Raw genomic sequence first — 20924 nt, 5'->3', positions numbered from 1 at the left:
TTTTGAGTTTGTGAATTTGAATCGTTTCTGTACTTGAAGCCGTTTTCCTGAACTGAGACGCATTAGGCCGTTGCAGTGCGTTTGGCCCTTGTCGGCCACCGTATCATAGTCCCAGAATGCAGCAAAGCACATCAGAGAAGAAGAGATTTACTGTTACATGGTGAAGAAAATACCACACTGATGATGATAATAATGATACTTCCAGCTCCAGTCGCCACACACACACACTCCAACTCCAACATTTAAGGTGGCAGTGATCTAGTGCCAGAGGAAGTGGCATATGGCCGGCCGGTCCATTTACCAGCAGGGACCGCTGGACCCTGTCGGTTAATGTCCACACACGGGCAACACACACGAGCAACACACACCGCTCACACACACGGGCAACACACACACATAGCGCTCACACACACTCCGCTCACACACACTCCTGCTCACACACACACATCGCTCACACACACACACACCGCTCACACACGCACACCGCTCACACACACACCGCTCAAACACACACACACACACACACCTCTCACACACACTCCTGCTCACCTTCATCACTACTCTGCTGATGTTTGACCACAACCACTCCATAGAATGAGGAGCTGAAGAGTCCATGGGAGGAATCATTGACTTGTTGCGTGCGTGTGTTTTTTTGTGCGTGTGTGCGTTCGTGCGTGCGTTTTTTTGTGCGTGCGTTTTTTCGTGCAGGCGTTTTTTCGTGCAGGCGTGTTTTTTTTGTGCGTGCGTGCGTTTTTTCGTGCGTTCTTTCGTGAGTGCGTGCCTGTTTTTTGAGCGTGCGTGCGTTTTTTCGTGCGTGCGTGCGTTCTTTCGTGCGTTCTTTCGTGCGTGTGTGCGTTTTTTTTGTGCGTGCGTTTTTGCGTGCGTGCGTTTTTTTGTGCGTGCGTTTTTTCGTGCGTGCTTTCTTTCGTGCATTTTCGACATTCTGCCTTTTTTTCTAAATTTTGCTTTTTTTTCTCGACATTTCGACTTTCTTCGTCAAAATTTTTACTTTTTTCTTGACATTTCGACTTTTTTCTTGACATTTTGACTTTTTTCTTGACATTTCGACTTTTTTCTTCGACATTTCGACTTTTTTCTTGACATTTTTGTCGACATTTCGACTTTTTTCTTAAAAAAAATACCAAGCGAGAACCATTACAGTTGTTATTTTGGCCCATAGAGTCAAATCAGGACAGTACACTACCTGTACCCTCTTCTCCTCAGTGGTACCTTTGTCATGTGTGCAAAATTGATTTTTTACGATATCTTGCTGAAAAAGCACATTTCTCTAAAGTTTCCTACTTTTGTCCATCGATGCTGCCGTCACAGAAGTCTAAATGATACAACCCCGTCATGGCAGAGCCCGGCTGTTGGACTTGTTGCTGACAGCAGAGTGGACGCTCCTTCTTGCCTTCTGTCCGGGCACATAAAGGTCATAGCTCAGTGATTTGTCTGACTAAAGCACTCGTTTCCACTGTGAAGTCCGTCTCACATGACTGGGAGCCCAGAGATGTCCAGGTAATCTCTGCAGCCAGTCCCGGGTCTTCCCTGATATCCTCTTCCAGGGGGAGGTGAAGAGAACGCTTCACATTCACGCTGTCTGGCATCCTGGCCGTTGTATTAAAATCACCTGCAGGAAATGGCAACATTATGTTTTTTTTGGGGATGTTTGTGTTTGTCTTTTCAGTGTGTGCATGTTTGACCATCCGTCCAGATGGAGCTTGTGTTTCGGCTACAGTCGCTACATGACCCTGAGCAGGAAACAGCTGGTATAGAAAAGGCTGGTGCTTTTACACTAGAACCTACTCAGCTCTTCTCATCTCAACTCGGCCTGGTTTCTTTTCCATAACAATCCAGCACCTGCAGCAGAAGTAGGAGGTTGGAGCAAAGCTGCTCTGACGTATTTGATTGTGTATCTAAAGGAAGAAGATAACAACACTAAAGATGTAGAACTTGGAGGAGATGATAGATGTGCTGCTGGGTCTGTGGCTTGTGTTTGATATCAAGTTAAAAAACGAGAGTGAGAGAAGCTTCAAGTGGCGACGCTTTTTAATTTTATTTGCAGTTTGTCTCGGCGCTGCTAAAAAGCAGCTATGAAGAGACGGAGCTCCTGGTAGATCTGGTCGTTCCTTATCGCCCGTCTAGATCCCTTTTTAATTCTCTCCTCAGCACCAGGTTTATGAACATCTGACCCTCAGAGTTGGATCACCAAACAGACTTCTGCGCTGCCGAATAAAATGAACAAGAAGCAGCGAGTCGCTCTTTCTCTGATTTCCTCCTCCTGACTCAGACGTCTGACTCCAACCCTCCGACCAATCGGTGGCCTGTAGTGTGATGATGTCAGATACAGCCGACTCAGCACCTTAGAACCTCGGCAGAATAGTTACAGAAAAGTATCTACTCAGCACGTTAGACCCCTGGTGGAAAATAACCAAACTGAGTAGCTATTAGTGGAAATGCGCCAGGGGTGGATGGGCTGTATTCTTTTCTTTTTTGCATTTTTCACATCCAGCAAACCTTTTCTGGTTCTGGGTTGTATTTCCTTATTGAGCGCGTTGCAGCGACGCTAACGTGGCTGCATCCATCTGGTTAGTGTGAGTCCTGGCTGGTGCAGACTAGGCCTGACCCTCCACAGCCCCGTGGCCCCGTGGCTCTGTGGCCCCGTGGCTCTGTGGCCCCGTGGCCCCGTGGGGGGGGCTCTCTGAGTGGGCTAGCCCCCCAGCTGACCGGGGGAGATGGAGAGCTGCAGCCGCGGAGGTTAATGCCAGTGTGAGCTGTAATTGCGTCTGGGCCTGCGTGTTCTCTGCGAGAGCTGGCTGCTCTGCGTGTGCGTGAGTGTTCTAACGAGGTGGGGATGGATGCCGAGGGCCGGCCGGCTCTGGCCTGCACCGGGCCCTCAGAGGGCCGGCCGGCTCTGGCCTGCACCGGGCCCTTAGAGGGGCCATCTGATGTCCAGCTCAGACACTCAGGCCCAGGGGGCCCGGCAGTATATGGACGCGCTGCTGCTGCATTTCCCTTCTGATTTGACTCTTTCAGCCCCCACTTTCCATCTGTCTCTCCCTTTTGCATACAAAGTTCTCGGTTTCCCTCTCCATCACTCGCCTTCACATCTTTGCATCTATTTCTTACACACACATGCCACAGTTTTGACTTGCTCTCTTCCCATCTCCCTCTCCCTCTCTCTCTGACTCCCCCCGTCTGTCCCAGAAGAACCAGCCCCTATGCATATTTTAGCCCCTCTCCTCTCTTCCTCTCTTCTGTGCCTCTCCCCAGCGTCCCATAAATAGTGCAGACGTAAGCTGGTAAATAAGAGATGTTTTGGTGTGTGTGGTGTAAATAAGAGATGGCCCTGATCAGTGAGGTCCTCCCGGATCTCCCTCACTTCAGAGACTTCCACACTTTCACTGTAGCTGCACTTTCCTGCGCTCTTTTTGCTTTTATTCTCTTTCTTTCTCCCTCTCTCTCTCTTTCTTTCTTTTATTTTTTCTTTCTCTCTCTTTCTTTCTTTCTTCCTTTAGTTATTAAACAACTTTTTAGTATAATTTGGGCTGGGACTTTATCTACGGTGGCCGAGACCCGCCATTGCTGAAAATAAAATAAACGCTGCAATCAGAAACAAACGCCGCTGCAAATAAAAGAAACACTGCAAATATAAAGAAACCCCGCTGCAAATAAAATAAAAAAAACGACCAAATAAAAAAGCCACAACGGAAGTGAATTACCGGGGACTATTTTTGCCGATGCACCGGTGTTGCACATTAAAAATTACACGTAGCGACGTTGAACACTAACCTTTTCACTTACGTTCTCTTCGTCTTCTTCTTCTCCTCTCACGTAAAAAACACCGGTGCATCAGCAAAAATAGTCCCCGGTAATTCACTTATGGCTTTTTTATTTGCGTTGTTTTTTTTTTATTTGCAGCTGCGTTTCTTTATATTTGCAGCAGCGTTTCTTTAATTTTCAGCAATGGCGGGTCTCGGCCACAGTACAAATTAATTAGATACATTTTTTTAGTCGAGTCCCACCACTAATAATTTGGTATCACTCCTGTGGAGGAATCGTTCCCCTGATAGTTGTCTCACGTTTCAGCGTTGCTGCCCCTCCAGGGGGGGCTATTCTGCACTTCTACCCTCTAACTCTTCTCATCTCTAGTTCCATCCGTCCCTCTTGCACTGCTCCCTTTCTTTTCCGTCTCTGTGTTTGCTGAGCTGTACCAGTTCCTTTAGCTGTGGTAAATATTTAAACGCTGTGAAGTGGTTGAGTCACTGGCCAGATAAATAAATGGATGCATGTGTGGGAGGATCGTTTTCTACATCATTTGCACACGCGTGCACAATTGGGAAGATGAGAAGTTTTCCTCTTGGACCGATCAATACAAGTCGCCATGCACTCATACAGGACTGTCTCAGAAAATTAGAATATTGTGATAAAGTTCTTTATTTTCTGTAATGCAATTAAAAAAAACAAAAATGTCACATTCTGGACTCATTACAAATCAACTGAAATATTGCAAGCCTTTTATTATTTTAATATTGCTGATTATAGTTTACAGTTTAAGATTAAAACTCCCAGAATATTCTAATTTTTTGAGATAGGATATTTGAGTTTTCTTAAGCTGTAAGCCGTGATCAGCAATATTAAAATAATAAAAGGCTTGCAATATTTCAGTTGATTTGTAATAAATCCAGAATGTATGACATTTTTGCATTACAGAAAATAAAGGACTTTCTCACAATATTCTAATTTTCTGAGACAGTCGGAAGAGGAAAAAAGAAAAATCATGTTGGATACAAAACATTTTTGTTCTTTTTATTTATTATGCAGATTACTCAGAAGTTTTGTTTTGAGTTGAAGGTACGATCCGTCCAGGATGCTGCGTCAGTATCACATCAGGAGTCTGCAGTCCTGCAGCAGCATCAATAAGCTCTGCAGCTGCTGCACATTGTTCTACCTGAAGCTGAAGGAGGGTTCACAAATGTTCCCCCTCACAGAGGAAGTGAGGAATGAATGAATGCTGTGAATGGTGAACGGTGTGCTCACCAGACGGTGGGAAGAAAACACACATGCAAAATGAGCTGTGTTTTATTCTGTGAATAATGTTGTGTTTTTCTTTGTCTGTCTCTCTAACTGAATTATGGAGGGACATGGATGTGGATGAACTAGCAATAAGGTCTGGGGGGGGGGGGGGTATCTGGCTCTCTGTATCACCACGGTGTCAAGTCATAGTGTGTATCTGTGATCCGTGTGTGTGTGTGTGTGTGTGTGTGTGTGTGTGTGTGTGTGTGTGTGTGTGTGTGTGTGTGTGTGTGTGTGTGTGTGTGTGTGTGTGTGTGTGTGTGTGTGTGTGTGTGTGTGTGTGTGTTTGTGTGTGTGTGTGTGTGTTCCGTAGATCCCTGTGGCGTTCCAGGGGAGCGTACTCAGCTGCCCCACTGCTCACTGGGAGACTGTTATTAGAATGGGAACCTGGGACTCACACACACACATATATTCACATACACACACACACACACACACTGGAAGGTTTTTTAGCAGCAAAATGAAGCAGAAATAGCAGGAAAACAAAGGAGGAGATGGAGCACTAGTATAGATTATCCAACATCACAGCAAGTATTCTTTACAGAAAAATCCTTCCTTCCTTCCTCCTTTTTTCCCTTCCTTCCTTCTTCCTTCCTCTTTTCTCCCTCCCTTCTCCCTTCCTGCCTTCCTTCTTTTTTACCTTCCTTCTTTCTTTCCTCCTGCTCTCTCCTTCCTTCTTCCCTTCCTCTTTTCTCCCTTCCTTCCTTATTTCCTTGTTTTCTCCCTTCCTTCTCCCTTCCATCCTTCCTTCTTTCCTCCCTTCCTTCCTTCCTTTCTTCTTTTTTCCCTTTCTTCCTTCCTTCTTTCCTCCTGCTCTCTCCTTCCTTCTTCTCTTCCTTTTTTCTCCCTTCCTTCCTTCTTTCCTTGTTTTCTAGCCAGTATAGATTATCCAACATCACAGCCAGTATTCTTTACAAAAAAATGTACGATGAATAAAGGCAAAACCATTTTCAAGATTTTAATGAAAAAGCGGGAGGGGGGGGGGGTTAACAGACATTGTGGCTGTTGCTAAGAACATCTCTCCTCGTTCCCTCGTTCCCTCCTCCCGGCCACCTGAGGACAGATTGCCTGCGTGGCTGTTAACGCTGCTGGAGCCGTTGCATCTCCATCGCCTCACGCCGAGACGCCGAGCACATTCTGTTCAGCCAGAGAGAAGCTCGACGCCGGGCCGCTTCGGCGGCGGAAAGTTTTTACATTTATGTTTCTATAATACACCTGCGTGCGTGCAAACCGGTGAACGGTAGTTACTTTTGAACAAAAGATGGATGTTACACACAAAGGCAGGCGGGGAGATGCAGGAGGAGGAGATGAATCAGGAACTGCACTGTTCCAGCCAACACCTGGAGGGTTTAACAGCCTGGACCGTGTTCCTGTCATCGTGTGTGTGTGTGTGTGTGTGTGTGTGTGTGTGTGTGTGTGTGTGTGTGTGTGTGTGTGTGTGTGTGTGTGTGTGTGTGTGTGTGTGTGTGTGTGTGTGTGTGTGTGTGTGTGACAGGTAAACAGAGGCAATGTGTCATAGAGTGGGATGGGCTCTGCGTAGCGTGTGTTGTATCAGTCCTGCCAAAACACACACCGTCACCGAGGGCACTCACTTGTTTGACTCTGCAAACTGGATCTGTGACATTCGTGGTGTATTTATTTCCAGTTTTCCCCACCACTCTGATCCCCCTCCTACTGCGCTGACATTGCTGTTTGCTGCTTAGACCTGCACTGTCACTCGCTTAAGTGAGTGTTAAAGTTTATTCAGGTGTTAAAACACCTTTTTGATGGAAAAAGTCACGTGATCATCAGGAAGCTCGCTGGCGGTGGGTTTCCTCCCGCCCTCGTCTCCCCTCTGTGGGGTTGCTGGTGGCCTGGGTTCCGGGTTCTTCCTGGTCGGCCCCTGGTCTCGCGGGTGGCGGGTGGCACACACACTTACATACACATAGCCACATAGATATATACACACACACACACACTCATGCACACACACATATATATATATTCATACATACACACACACACACTTACAGCCACTCAGTCATATACAAATACACACACACATAGCCACACACACATACACAGCCACACAAACATACATACAGTACACACACACACACACACACACACACATAGCCACACAGACATGTACACACACACGCACGTATACATAGACATACACACGCACACACAGACATAGACATACACACTGGCTTGTTCACCTGCACGCTTGCTCTGTAGTTTTTGGGGTTAGTTAGCGGTAGCTTAGCTTAGACTGTGACCAGATCTCGAGATTTGGGTCAATCGTTGCTCGTGTTTTGGTCGGCTCCGTGTCAGTTTTGTGTTTCGTTTGTGGTTTTTGTTGCAGATTTCCAGTGCTCGACGTGAGGCCTCCGTGTGTTCCTGCTTCCTGGATTGGCAGTGGATTTTTTTAGTTTGTCTCGGCGCTGCTGAAAAGTCTGTTGGTAGCTGCAGCTATGAAGAGACAGAGTTCCTGGTAGATCTGGTCATTCCTTATCTCCGTCTAGATCCCTTTTTAATTCTCTCCTCAGCACCAGGTTTATGAACATCTGCACCTCAGAGTTGGACCAGAACAGACTTTTGCTGCCATTGCTGGGCGGATAAAATGAACAAGAAGCCGTCATAGTCTTTCTATGATTTCCTCCTCCTGACTCAGACGTCTGACTCCAACCCCCCGACCAATCAGTGGCCTGTAGTGTGATGATGTCAGATACAGCCGACTCCGCCGCTTAGAACCTCGGCAGAATAGTTACAGAAAAAGTATCTACTCGGCACGTTAGACCCCTAGTGGAAAAGAACCAAACTGAGTGGAGTCGGGCTGAGTAGGAACTAGTGGAAAAGCGCCATATGCATCCACGTCTCTGAGGATGGTTGGGTGTTTAGTTGACCAGGCTGCACCGTGTTCCCCAACATTACGATGCGTCTCAAGTGTCCGGTTTGCTCGTGGTGAAGGAGGTGAGCTCACTTCCGAGTGTGTGTCCCGGCGTCCAGCAGCCCGGCTCTGTCTCTGCTGCCGGTCTCCTGGCACCCCTGTTCCCTGTCCGCGGGGGTCTGTTCCTTCCGTGCTGGGAGTGTATTTTTGGGTTTAGTTTCCCGGTCCAAACCTGGCTGGATGGGCCAGGAGCACCAGGAGAAGCTGAAACAGGACATGGGCAGGGAGGGGTGGGTCTCCACGACCCTGCTGGACAGAGAAGAGGCTACCGGCTCTGTTAAGAGAATGTGATGGTGTATTGTTGTCTACAATTGGTGGAAGAGACACAGAGACAACGGGGACAGAGACGGACAGAGACGGATGGGAGACGGCCGGGAGGGGAGCAGGGAATCCGTGTCAGCGGGACGCTGAGGGCAGGGGGTGCGTTTATTTTTGAACCAGTCCCGAGGCTGCATCCTGTCCTGGACGGGTGGGGCTAAAGACGAGCCGGGGAGCAGGGAAGGAGAAGACGGTCCATCTGCTCGGGCACACACACACACACACACACACACACACACACACACACACACACACACACACACACACACACACACACACACACACACACACACACACACCAGACGTAGACGTGATGGTTGTTGGAGCAGGTTCAACTCGTCTATAAATACTCTGATCCAGAGAAGACCACAGGGCGAGGTGATCGTTCATCTGCTGGCCACAACAGTAATGGAGACGGAACACACACGTTCACACATGGATCTGACACAGATTCACACACTGACAGACGCTCAGTGATTCATGTAGACCAGGGGTCGGCAACCCGTGGCTCTTTAGCGCCGCCCTAGTGGCTCTTGGAGATTTTCCAAAAATGTTTGACCTTTTTTTTCCTTTTTTTCTTTTTTTTCTTTCTTTCCTTTTTTTCTTCTTTTTTTCTTTTTTTCTTTTCTTTTTTCCTTTTTTTCTTCTTTTTTTCTCTTTTTTTCTTCCTTTTTCCTTTCCTTTTTAATCTCGACATTTCGACTTTTTTCTCAAAGTGCATAATGAAAAAAAAAACTTCCCCCAGTTATAACTAATATAGAAACATGCAGCATGTGTTGCCTTCATTCTAAAGCTTAAGTTATGGTTCTGCGTCAAAACGGCGCCGTGCCTATGGCGTGTGGTTTGCGTCGACGCAGACCACACACCGTCACTGACGCCGTCTCTGACGCCGTCACTGACGTGCACCTCCCGAAAATTGTAACTACGCATCGAGGCGACGCAGACCACACGCAGACGAGAGGGCTGTGATCGGTTCGCTTGGAAGCAACGCATTTCCGGTTTGAAGCAGTCGTGAACTTTCAGCGCTCTTTTCTTCGTGTGTGTGTGATTTTTATTTTATTTTTTTTTTGTTTTTTGCACAATAGTTGTTCTTATCTCTTTGATTCACTGTGATCGTAAAAAGTCGGATAAACCATTCAGGAAAAGATCGCGACCTAGCGGTCACGGGGGGAACTGCACCGCGGAGAAATGAGTGACGGAGAAGTCCGAAGGTTCATGACGGCGTCACGGTGACGGCGTCACGGTGACGGCGTCACGGTGACGGCGTCACGGTGACGGCGTGGGCTCTGCGTTGGTTTGACGCAGAACCACAACTCAGCCTTAAGGCTGATACAAGACTTTTCATTTTTTGCGGCTCCAGACATATTTGTTTTTTGTGTTTTTGATCCAATATGGCTCTAAAACATTTTGGGTTACACACCGCTGATGTAGACACACACACACGCGCACGCGCGTACGTACGCGCGCGCGCACACACAGACACACACGCATACACACACACACACTCACACATGCACGCACGCGCACACACAGACACACACACACACACCCAGACACGGCTCCAGCAGCAGCTCTTCCTCAGCCTGAGCCTCAGCAGGTGTCCAGGTGTAGCTGTTACATCATCACCGAGTGGCCGAGTGTGTGTGTTTGCTGGTGTAAACCACACACACAAACACACAAACATGTTCTTATCTTCTTGTATCTGTCCAGTCCGGAGCCAGACGCTCTCCGGTCTGCCTGTTCCTGCTTCCCAGCCAGCGCTGGCCAGCCATATTAATGCCTGCATGCATGCGCAGACACACTCATGCATATTAAAGGTGACGGCGGTTTCTCCTGCGCTGCTCCCACACAGCAGCAGCCTCATGGCCTCAACACAAACACAAACACATCTCTGTGTAACGCAGCACCGAGCCACAGAAGCAGGACAAATTGGATTTTCTCTTATCTCAATCTTCTGCTTTATTCTATCGTCTTCGTCTCCCCGTCCCCACGGGACCGTGTGTGTCTGTCGGCCATTGTGTGTTGTTGTCCTCTGTTTTTTTTTTTTTTTTTTTGGGGGGGGGGGGTTGCATTTTTTTTTCTTGGCATTACGTGTCCTTGCATGCATGTGCTGTAAGCTGCAAGTGTAAGTCGGTGAGTGTATTCCTGAGTGTCGGGGCTGCGCTGGGTAATGCGACAGGGCCATATTTCCCCAGGGCCGGCGGCTCTGCAGCTTTAGCCTCACGCTCTCTAAGCAGTTTAGGAAAAACAATGACAGGCCTCTGTGTTGACTGGTCTGGTCCGGCTGTTCCCGGTCCGGCTGTCCCCGGTCCGGCTGTTCCCGGTCCGGCTGTCCCCGGTCCGGCTGTCCCCGGTCAGGCTGTTCCCGGGCCGGCTGTCCCCGGTCCGGCTGTTCCCGGTCCGGCTGTCCCCGGTCCGGCTGTTCCCGGTCCGCTGTTCCCGCCACGCCGCACACTCCCTCTGCTCCGGAACACTGCACGGGCCGGGACTCGGGTTCCCATTTATTCAGGACTCAAAGCTCGTACTGACCTGCTGTAAACTCTTTAGTTTTAAACAAACTTGTGCTTTTTATCATTTTACCTCTTTTCTTATCATTTTATTTCATTTTATTTGTTATTTAAGCGTACTCTTAACCCTTGTGCTGTCTTTGGGTCAAGGAAGGAGGAAGAGAAGAAGGGAGGAAGGAAGGAAGGAAGGAAGGAAGGAAGGAAGGAAGGAAGGAAGGAAGGAAGGAAGGAAGGAAGGAAGGAAGGAAGGAAGGAAGGAAGGAAGGAAGGAAGGAAGGAAGGAAGGAAGGAAGGAAGGAAGGAAGGAAGGAAGGAAGGAAGGAAGGAAGGAAGGAAGGAAGGAAGGAAGGAAGGAAGGAAGGAAGGAAGGGAGAAAAGAGGAAGGGAAGAAGGGAGAAAGGAAGGAAGGAAGGAAGGGAGAAAGGAAGGAAGGAAGGAAGGGAGAAAGGAAGGAAGGAAGGAAGGGAGAAAGGAAGGAAGGAAGGAAGGGAGAAAAGAGGAAGGGAAGAAGGAAGGAGAGAGCAGGAGGAAAGAAAGAACAGGAGAATTCGCGCAAAGTTATGGATAAGCCCTGAATGCAGGTATTGTGACGTAGAATTGTCAAATTGGTTTAATTCACCGCACAAATAGTTACAGATTACTTTTGTAATACTGTATTTGACCTGGTCTTTGTACGTTTTGACCGTATAGAAATGTAATTCTTGCCATTGTAAGAATGAGATGAACCTGCTGGGTCTACTGCCCTTACTTTTTAACAACTGGTGCCTTTTATTATTTTACATCTTTTCTTATAATTTTATTTCATTTCATTGGTTATTTACTGTTTAATTGTGTCTTGCCGCTTTTAATGTTGATGTAAAGCACTTTGAATGACCTTATTTTGAATTGTGCTAGACAAATAAACTTGCCTTGCCTCGTCAGAAAGCGCAGGTTCAAATTAAGCACATTTTGTAGCGGTTTTTGTGCATCTTTTGGCTGGAGAACGGTTAAAGCTGCTGCCCAGAAACTTTGCAAAAGCTTTTCTTGATTAGGAAATAGCATTTAGTGCATTATAAGAAGTTTTAATAACTAACTTCTACTCATGCATGCCTAACCAGTACTGCTTTAGCTGATGTCTCACAAACCTAGTCTTAGTACAGAAGAGGACAGAACGGGAGACTAAATTCAGTCCACAGACCTTGAGCTCTCTTCTATCTCTTATTGCTTTCGCTGATGCTTTTTTGATTATTTAAAAAAAAAAGTACCATGATCTTTGAATGATGTCAGCCAGCTTTTACCCAACTTCTAATTCCATCATAGTTGTTTTGTTTGCTTGAATCACTTGGATAATTTGAGACCCCTGAATCAGGAATCTTCCAATCAGAGCCTCGTACCGACAGTGTTTGCGTTTCCATGCAGTCAATAACCCTTTTAAAACCTGAATATTAGCAATAACCCGGTTTTGCACAGCCATGTAAACACCAATAACCCCTTTGAATAACCCGAATTTGCTCATATTCAGGTTTTTAAAAAGCTGAATATGAGCCCTGGGTTACTCCTTTTAAAACCTGAATATTGGGTCATGTAAACACCAAATGGAATATCCCCATCAAACGGAACAGGAATTTGTTTTCTGCACATGCTCTGTTCACAAGGAATCCTGGTCTTTTGAGTCCAGGAAGTTCTTATAAACACGGAGAAACACAAGACCAGGAGGAGACTAATCACTTCATAAATGTAATGAAGGATATGAACATTTCTGCATTTGTAGACGGTAGAAAGTACCGTGACCGGGCTTCTTCTTCCGGCTCTCGGCGAAGGCGGACGCTTTTCTGCTCCTCTCTCTCCCTATCTGCCCTGCTGCTGCTTTTTGTCCTGTCTTGTCTTTTCAGTCTCTCTTTTTCACTCCTCTGAAATTCTACAATCATGGAATTGATTAACTGGTCTCTCAGCACAATTGACCAAATTTTTGCGACGAGAAGTCAGGGGGTAAGGGAGCCCTCCTGCCCCGATGGGATGTTTTTTGACGGATACATTATGGACTCCTGGAAACATTGGAGGCCGTTATGTTTGGCGATTCTGTCTGTCGAGGACGTTGAAGATGCTTCATAACTGGATTTATGATAACAGGATTTCTGCTAATTGGAGTGTGGTGATTCCTAGTCTATCGACAAACGCGTAAGTCGTCGACAGCTGTTCTGGTCCTTTCTGAGCTGCCCGACGTGGCTGAGGGAATAAGCTCTGTGACCAACACTCAGACTTTAACGTTGGGAGAGCAAAACCGCAAGCTGGATGCGATTCTTGTCGCCGCCGGTGAACAGAATCGAAGGCTGGCGGCGGCCTTTGAGCTCATTGGCAAGATGGATAAGACCTTGGAGAAGTTGGAAGCTCGGCTTGGTGGGAATTGATCACAAATTCGTCTGTTTGGAGTCGCCATTAAGGAACCAGAGACTTAAGGCAGACGGAAAATTACTCGGATCTGCCTGTTCTTTTCAATACAATTGTTGATTCTATAATCTGACCTTGACAGGGCAGCTTGGCCCGCTGCTCCAGTGAGTCACAATCTCCCTGGTGGAATGAAAACAAGGGACTCTGCCCCCACTAGCCCTCCCCTCTCCCAGGAACATCTGTGGACCTGTTTTCAGAACTGTACCGAGCCGTCTGATAACATCAAGGACATTGGCTGAGGAGCAGCTCTGGGCCGAAGTTTCACAGACTTACCGCTCACACACACACACACACTTACTGATAACCACACCTCCCTCATTCTCAACGCCTTCCCAGCCCCCCCCCTTACCAGCCCCCCCAACGCAGTCTCCGGGTTTCAAGCGCCACGAAGCCGCGGCGATCACTTGGATGCACTGTGCAGGGATCCACACATCAAATACATGTTTTTCTAAACTGCCAATAAAACCTGATTCTGATTCTGATAGCCAGATTTACAAGAAGGTGAGCGAAAAGTTGCGCGAAACAGCATTTGTTTTGAATTTGACACAGGAAGAAGAAGTGGAAATTACGGTAATTGCGTCATGACGTTCTCCGTACGTCGCTGGTTTGATCCAGATATCCCAAATGATTAATTACCATGTAAACGGAATATTCTGAATGTTTCAGTAACCGGAATATTAGCAATAACCCCAATTTTGACTGCATGTAAACGTAGACAGTGTTTGCTAGGTTAAATCTCCTCAGCCAGGCTGGGCCTCCGTCTCGGTCCCCGTCTCCCACACTTCTCTCTTCTTCCTTCTTCTGTCACCCATTTTCTGCAGAATATATCAATTACTCTGCTGCAGAGCTGGATGGCACACTGTGACACACTTGCAATGATTGATTTCAGTCCTGCATAATCAATACCGAGCCCCGACAACTTCATAATGGTAGAGAAGGAACCGGGAGCACAAACGTACACCAGCAGTGTGTGTTTCTGTGTGTGTCTGAAGGAGTTGGCCGTCTGGCCGCGATGCTCCTCTCCTCCGCGGGGCTTTATCCAGTTCTGCAGGGACGGACCGCAGCCTCCTTCCCCTCCTTCCCCTCCCCCGCTTCCTCCATCCTTCTCCATCTCCAAATCGATACAGCAGCAGTTGGACCTGGAGAACCTGAGGGAAAACAGACGCATACGTTCCCTCTCTGGTTCCTTCCTGCAGTAGTTTTCCTGTGATATATATATCCACTTCTTTCATTCACGCCTCTAAAGTCCAGGATTTGGCCTCAGTTTTTAGAGGTCGTGCTTGAGACGAGTGCGTGGAGACGACGACCCCGGCATCGATCGCTCTCCTTTAGGACGCCGGGCACATTCTCCTCCGGTCTGGTCAGATGGAAGAATGAGCCTGACCTCTGCTGGCGGCGGGAGGAAGTGAGGGAGTGAGAGGCAGCAGAAAGAGGAGCGTTTCCATCATAATGGGGTCAGCGGCTCCCAGTGAGAGCTCCCTCCTCGCTAAGGCAGAGGCCTCCACACAAACACTCGCAGGAAGAGACACAAACTACGTTTACATGCAGTCAAAATTGGGGTTATTGCTAATATTCCGGTTACTGAAACATTGGGAATATTCCGTTTACATGGTAATTAATCATTCAGGATATCTGGATCAAACCAGCGACGCACGGAGAACGTGATGACGCAATTACCGTCATTTCTGCTTCTTCTTCCTGTATCCAAATTCAAAACAAATGCTGCTTCTCTCACCTTCTTGTAAATCTTCTATCCCGGTACTTTCTAGCGTCTACAAATGCAGAAATGTTCATATCCTTCATTACATTTATGAAGTGATTAGTCTCCTCCTGGTCTTGTTTCTCCGTGTTTATAAGAACTTCCTGGACTCAAAAGACCAGGATTCCTTGTGAACAGAGCATGTGCAGAAAACTAATTCATGTTCCGTTTGATGGGGATATTCTGTTTGGCGTTTACGTGACCCAATATTCAGGTTTTAAAAGGAGTAACCCAGGGCTCATATTGGGGTTTTTAAAAACCCGAATATGAGCAAATTCAGGTTATTCAAAAGGGTTATTGGTGTTTACATGGCCGTGCAAATTCAGGTTATTGCTAATATTCGGGTTTTGAAAGGGTTATTGATGCATGGAAACGCAGTCATAGTCCTGCTCCGTGTTTTGCTCGTTCTTTTCTCACCCGTTTTCTCTGAACGGCTGCATGAGGCCGACACACACACACACACACACACACACACAACCCAAAAGCTCAACTAAATATGCACAGTAAGATAAGGGCCACAGAATGACAAATAAGTATTTATCAACCCTAAACCACGTATAATCCTTCACGTTGGTGTCCCCTCGTCTACTCCTCTCTCTGGGCTGTTCTTTTCCCATCCACTGTTCTTTTTGTCCTTCTCTTCCACTCCGTCGCGGGGCCGATCTGAGCGAGAGCTGGATGAATCTGAGGAAGCTGCTCTTAGTGGTGGGAGGTTTCAGGGGGATGGGGGTTGATTGGGAAGATCTCACTGGGGATTGTGTTGTTCGTGTCTGGAAAAAAAGGAGCGGGATGATAGGGGTACAATTTCTGAGGGAATGTGTCTACATGCACAAGTTTGTGTGTGTGTGTGAGAGGGAGAGGGAGAGATAAAGGTAGGGAATGTTTCACAGGGAGAAAGCTGCTGCGTCTGGGGGAAATAAAGAGGAGGCGGAAGCATCCTAGTGGAAATTTCTGATACACTACACACACATTCCAAAGAAATCATTCCAATCTTTCTCCATCCCCTCTCTCTCTCGCACACACACACACACACACACACACACACACACACACACGTATCTCCCCAGCTTTAGATGTAATGCTAGCTAAGTTCCAAACCAGCAAATCCAGATTATCGAGAGTTCAGTTCCTGTAGCTGATAGGAGACATCCACAGAGGACATGAGTGTGTGTGTGTGTGTGTGTGTGTGTGTGTGTGTGTGTGTGTGTGTGTGTGTGTGTGTGTGTGTGTGTGTGTGTGTGTGTGTGTGTGTGTGTGTGTGTGTGTGTGATCATGATAGCATGAAGCTCGTGTTTCTGTGTCACTCTTCCACTCTGTTTATTCCAATTTAGCAATATTTCTGTGTGTGTGTTGTCTCCTGAAGAAAGCCCACCTGTTATTAATCACACGTGTGTTTACCCGTGTGTGTGTCTGTGTGTGTCTGTGTGCCCGCCATCTTCATTTTGCCTCCAAATGTGTGTGTCTGGCTCGTACCTGGACATCCGTGCTCTACTGTAATATTACGTCTTTATTCTCATAAATTACGACTTTATTCTCCTAATGTTACGACTTTATTCTCGTAATATGACGACTTTATTCTCAAAATATTATTACTTTATTCTCGTAATATTACAACTTTATTGTATTACGACTTTATTCTCATAATATTACGACTTTATTTTATTATGACTTTATTCTCGTAATTTCCAATTTTTTGCTGGAAAGGAACTGGAATTTACCGGGATACCTTAAACAAGGAAGCCAGGTATATGGAGAAAATGATTATTAACGGTTTGGATCCATATGAAATCTCTATGAAAGCTCCGACGAGGAGCTCCACTCTTTAGTAAGGATTTACTGCTGCAGTTCTGCAGAACCCACGTCTCCGGCTACCTTGTTTAGGAGTGTTTGGCAGCTGCTTTGGTAAATGTTTGACTCACCATGTGTTTCAATAAATTAGTATAATAGTACATGCAGTACATGTTTTGTATTACTCTTACTTTTCTTTTCTTTTTTTTTGACTGCTTTGAAGAGGCTCCGAGGCGTGAGCAATATTTTTTTTTCCTCGTGAGATTATTTTTTTCCTCTGCAGCTACAAATCAAATAGTTAATATTTTTTTCTCAACAAAATTAATCGCACCGCAGAGAGCTCGCCAACAACTGCGTTTAGCTGGAGAAGTGGGGAATAAAACCCGTTTGAATGATCCGACCCCGGTCTGTGAGTGTTTGTTTGTGGTTTAATAAACCCGTGTTTTGATCCGACGCCCGTCTGTGTGCGTGTTAGTTTGTTTACTGAGGAACGTTATGTTTGGTCAGACTCGTTACAGCCGCGATCCAACCGAGCCGACGACTCTTTTACTCTTTTAATTTGTTATCTCAGATAATTGGCCGGCCTCCGTGGTTCTGCCTCCGAGCAGGAAAGCGGTGAAAAGTTAAACCATTAGCGATCTTTTCCCCACGTCTGTTATGTGGAGCTGCTGCAGCCACAACGCAGCAACGTTGCTGCTGAGCTCTGCGCTCCAAGCCCCGCCCATTTTCGTCTCGACTACGAATCGGGAAGGAGGGGGAAGTGACGTAGTCCGTAAAGCAGTCAAAGCCGTAAAGATTTGTAGTTTTTTAGTGTGGCAGGGTTCCTACCATGCTCCTCAAAGTTACATAGTACCAGTGAAGGCGATACAGACCCCTCAGACCATGACAGAGGTTCATTAGACCTGTTGGAAGTTGATGTACCATCACAATGATGATGATGAAATATTAGATTAAGGTGGAAAAGTTACGTAGTGTCGCATTAAACTACCTTCAAAATACTGTATTTTCCGCAATATAAGGCGCACCTTCAATGAAGTATGTATTTTAAAACCCTTTTCCATGTATAAGGTACACTGCATTATAAGGCGCACTAAATATCTGGTATAATACTGCACTATAGTGGCTGGGGTTGAGTTACGTATCTACCTGATGGAGCTGCGCTACAGGAAATGCTACAAAATCCTACAGCAAATGCAAAAAAAAAACAAGGAGAAAAGTACCGTATGTCGGGCCCCTCGGTGGTGCAGTGGGTTAAGCAGCGGCTCATATACTGAGGCTACAGTCCTCCTGCAGCGGTCGCAGGTTCGAATCCCGGCCTGCACACCTTTGCTGCATGTCATCTCCGATCTCTCTCTCTACCCCTTTCATATCTGCAGCTTGAATAAAGGGCCACTAGAGCCCAAAAAAAATCTTTAAAAAAAAAAAGTACTGTATGTCAAACTTTATTAACAAAATAAAAAGCAGCTTTGCTCCGTCTCGTCAAAGTCTCCATTATACGAGTCAGCATCGCTGCTGTTGTCTTGAACGTCTGTGACGATTCCTGACGTTTTTAGTGCCGTTAATTCGGCGACACCAACTACATTACCCACAATCCCCCTGACTACATTACCCACAATCCCCCTGAGTACATTACCCACAATCCCCCTGACTACAGTAACAGAAATGACCGTAATGATCATATATAAGACGCACCGCATTATAAGGCGCACTGCCGTTTTTTGAGAAAATTAAAGGCTTTTAGGTGCGCCTTATAGTGCAGAAAATACGGTACCTTCAAAATAAACGAACTGTATACTGAGGATTATTTTGTTGTTGACTCCAACAGCACATTTGAGTCTGAGTCCAGTTTCCTGCAGAACGTTGTGTCGTTGTTCCATCCCACTCTCGTGTTTTTCTCTTTTCCCCAACACCAGGCCTGGCAGTTTCTGTGTTTCTGTGTTTCTGTGTTTCTGCTCTGCTGTCGGGCGGGGGGGAGTGGAAAGCACTACGCTCATGCAGCCCATTATTTCTCTCATCATGTGTCCTCCCTTCTTCCTCCCTCTCTCCCCCGTTCCCTCTCTCCTGCAGAACCACACGCTGAGTCAGCACGCGCAGTGAGGCCGAGGCCCGGCAGGATCTCTCAGCTCGGCCGCGCCCCCGACCCGGCGCCGGCGGGGAACCCCCATCCCCGCATCACGGCCAATCAAAGTGTCATTTGCTACTCACATGTAAAACTCTAACGATCGCGCCACTGGGCGCGGCTATTAGAAGCAGCGGGGGAAAGGAATATTAATGGGATATGCTATTAAATAAAGAAAGGAGAAAGTGGGTGAGGAGAACTGTAAGAGCTACGTGAAGCAAAGAGAAGGCTGAACAAAGGCATTGTATGTGCAGTATTTTTTATTGTCCCCCCCACCAGCCCCCCGTCCTCCCGTCCTCCCACCACTCACTCCCCACGTCATGTATTTTCTTTTTCTTTTTTTTTTTTTAATAAATAGAGAGGAAATAAGCAAGAAAAGACATTTTACGTTGAGCTTTCTTTTGTTTTTGTTTTGGATAGTTGTAGAAAAGCTAAATTTTCTTGTCCTCTCAGTTGCTTATTGCATTCATAGGTGCCATTTTATTTTTTATTTTTCTTTATTCCATATGCGCTTATTTTCTTTCATTTTTGTACCTTTCATTTTTTCGCAGTAAGTAGGTACTTGTGCTGTGTTGTGATTGTTTGCCAGTCGTAATAATCCAAACTGCTCTTCCCCAAACTACCCTTTTTATGATTGTTATATGTATTTTTCCTTTTTGTAATTACTATGAAAAAAAAGACATCAAAACAAAATAAAGTTCAGAAAACAGTTCCGATGTTTCTTTTATTTTGGATCAGGGTTTTCCTGTCACGGGGCTTATGGTTATTGTACAAATATTGATTTCAGTGCGTCTGGTCAATGACTGCTTTTTAATTGTGAATTAACCAGATGGCCATAATCCAGTACAGAAAAAAGGGGAACATAAATAAATGAAAGAAAAATGAAGATCTGCAGTGTGATGTGAATTTATTCAAAAGAAATTATTTGTATTTTTCTTGTACATTTACCCTCCCTAAACACAGTAGGGCCTCGTCTTCCAACGGGGGCCACGTTTTAGCGCGAGGGAAGCATTTGCTCAGTAGCGTATATGCGCTAACGTGAGGAGGGGAGAAAAGAGAGATTACACGCAGGTATCTGAAATAATCTGAGTAATCTGGCCGTGCAATGATTGGCAGCAGAGATTTCAACTTTTCATCCAAAAGACATCACAAATCAGGAGCGAACAAGAGAAGAAAAACGGCAAACCACGAGGAAACTCGTGCTTCACTTGAAGGTGGGGATGTTGAAATAAACCTGTATGACAAACACCTGAGCTGAAACTCATGATTCTGTCTCCATCTCTGTCTAGACTGGAGATGTCACATTTATTGAACGCTTTGTTAACGCCCTCTGCATTCACCTCTGTTGAAAAAGAGTAGTAAAATGCCCTGTTAGTGGTCTTATAAGATACAAACTTTAGCCAATATAATTAATTGGCTATAGTTTTATATCAATTTATATTGTTAAGGTGTTTTACTATTTTTAATGAGATAAATGTTCATCTGTAAACGAGACACATGAGTGTTTAGGTCTGATTTCAGACCTGCTTCTTTTGATGAATAATTGATCCTATTTGTGACTTGTTTATAAGTTTTTTGTTTAATATTTATTTTTTATTTCAGGTAAAAAAAAAATGTTAATTTCATTTGACTCATACAGTCAAACTACTTTATCCACCGTACATTTGTTATTATGAACGGGTTGTCAATTTAAATGGCATGTTGTGATACGGTCATTTTGTAGCAATGATACATTAGGGATGGGGAAAGTCAAAGAAATAGTCAAAAAAATCTCATTACACTTAAAGCAAGACTCATCACTGGAAAAAAAGTGAAAATTTACTTGAAACAGGTGAAAATTGTCAAATAAGTTATTTATCTGGTGATGACTCTTGTTTTAAGTGTAGTGAGATTTTTTGACTAAAAATGAGACATTTTAACTAGAAATAAGACAAATATTCCTGGTAAGATTTTAAGTTTTTGCAGTGCAGAGTCATGAGTGCGACCTGTGTTTACAAT

The 20924-nt window shown here is 45.8% G+C and overlaps 1 protein-coding gene across 3 annotated transcripts in view; it reads left to right on the top strand.

Moving 5' to 3' along the window:
• The window catches only part of znf423 (zinc finger protein 423), a 260684-nt gene extending 241046 nt beyond the window's left edge, over positions 1-19638 (top strand). For all 3 annotated transcript variants that reach the window (XM_061722329.1, XM_061722327.1, XM_061722328.1), the window contains one exon: positions 18875-19638. In XM_061722329.1, the coding sequence (XP_061578313.1) occupies positions 18875-18904 (30 nt within the window). In that variant the 3' untranslated portion in view covers positions 18905-19638. The remainder of the gene's footprint in view (positions 1-18874) is intronic.
• Positions 19639-20924: the final 1286 nt, after the last annotated feature.

This window comes from Cololabis saira, chromosome 5 (genome assembly GCF_033807715.1).
Source record: "Cololabis saira isolate AMF1-May2022 chromosome 5, fColSai1.1, whole genome shotgun sequence".
In the NCBI taxonomy this organism is placed as follows: domain Eukaryota; kingdom Metazoa; phylum Chordata; class Actinopteri; order Beloniformes; family Belonidae; genus Cololabis; species Cololabis saira.
This window is presented reverse-complemented; position numbering and strand designations above follow the sequence as displayed.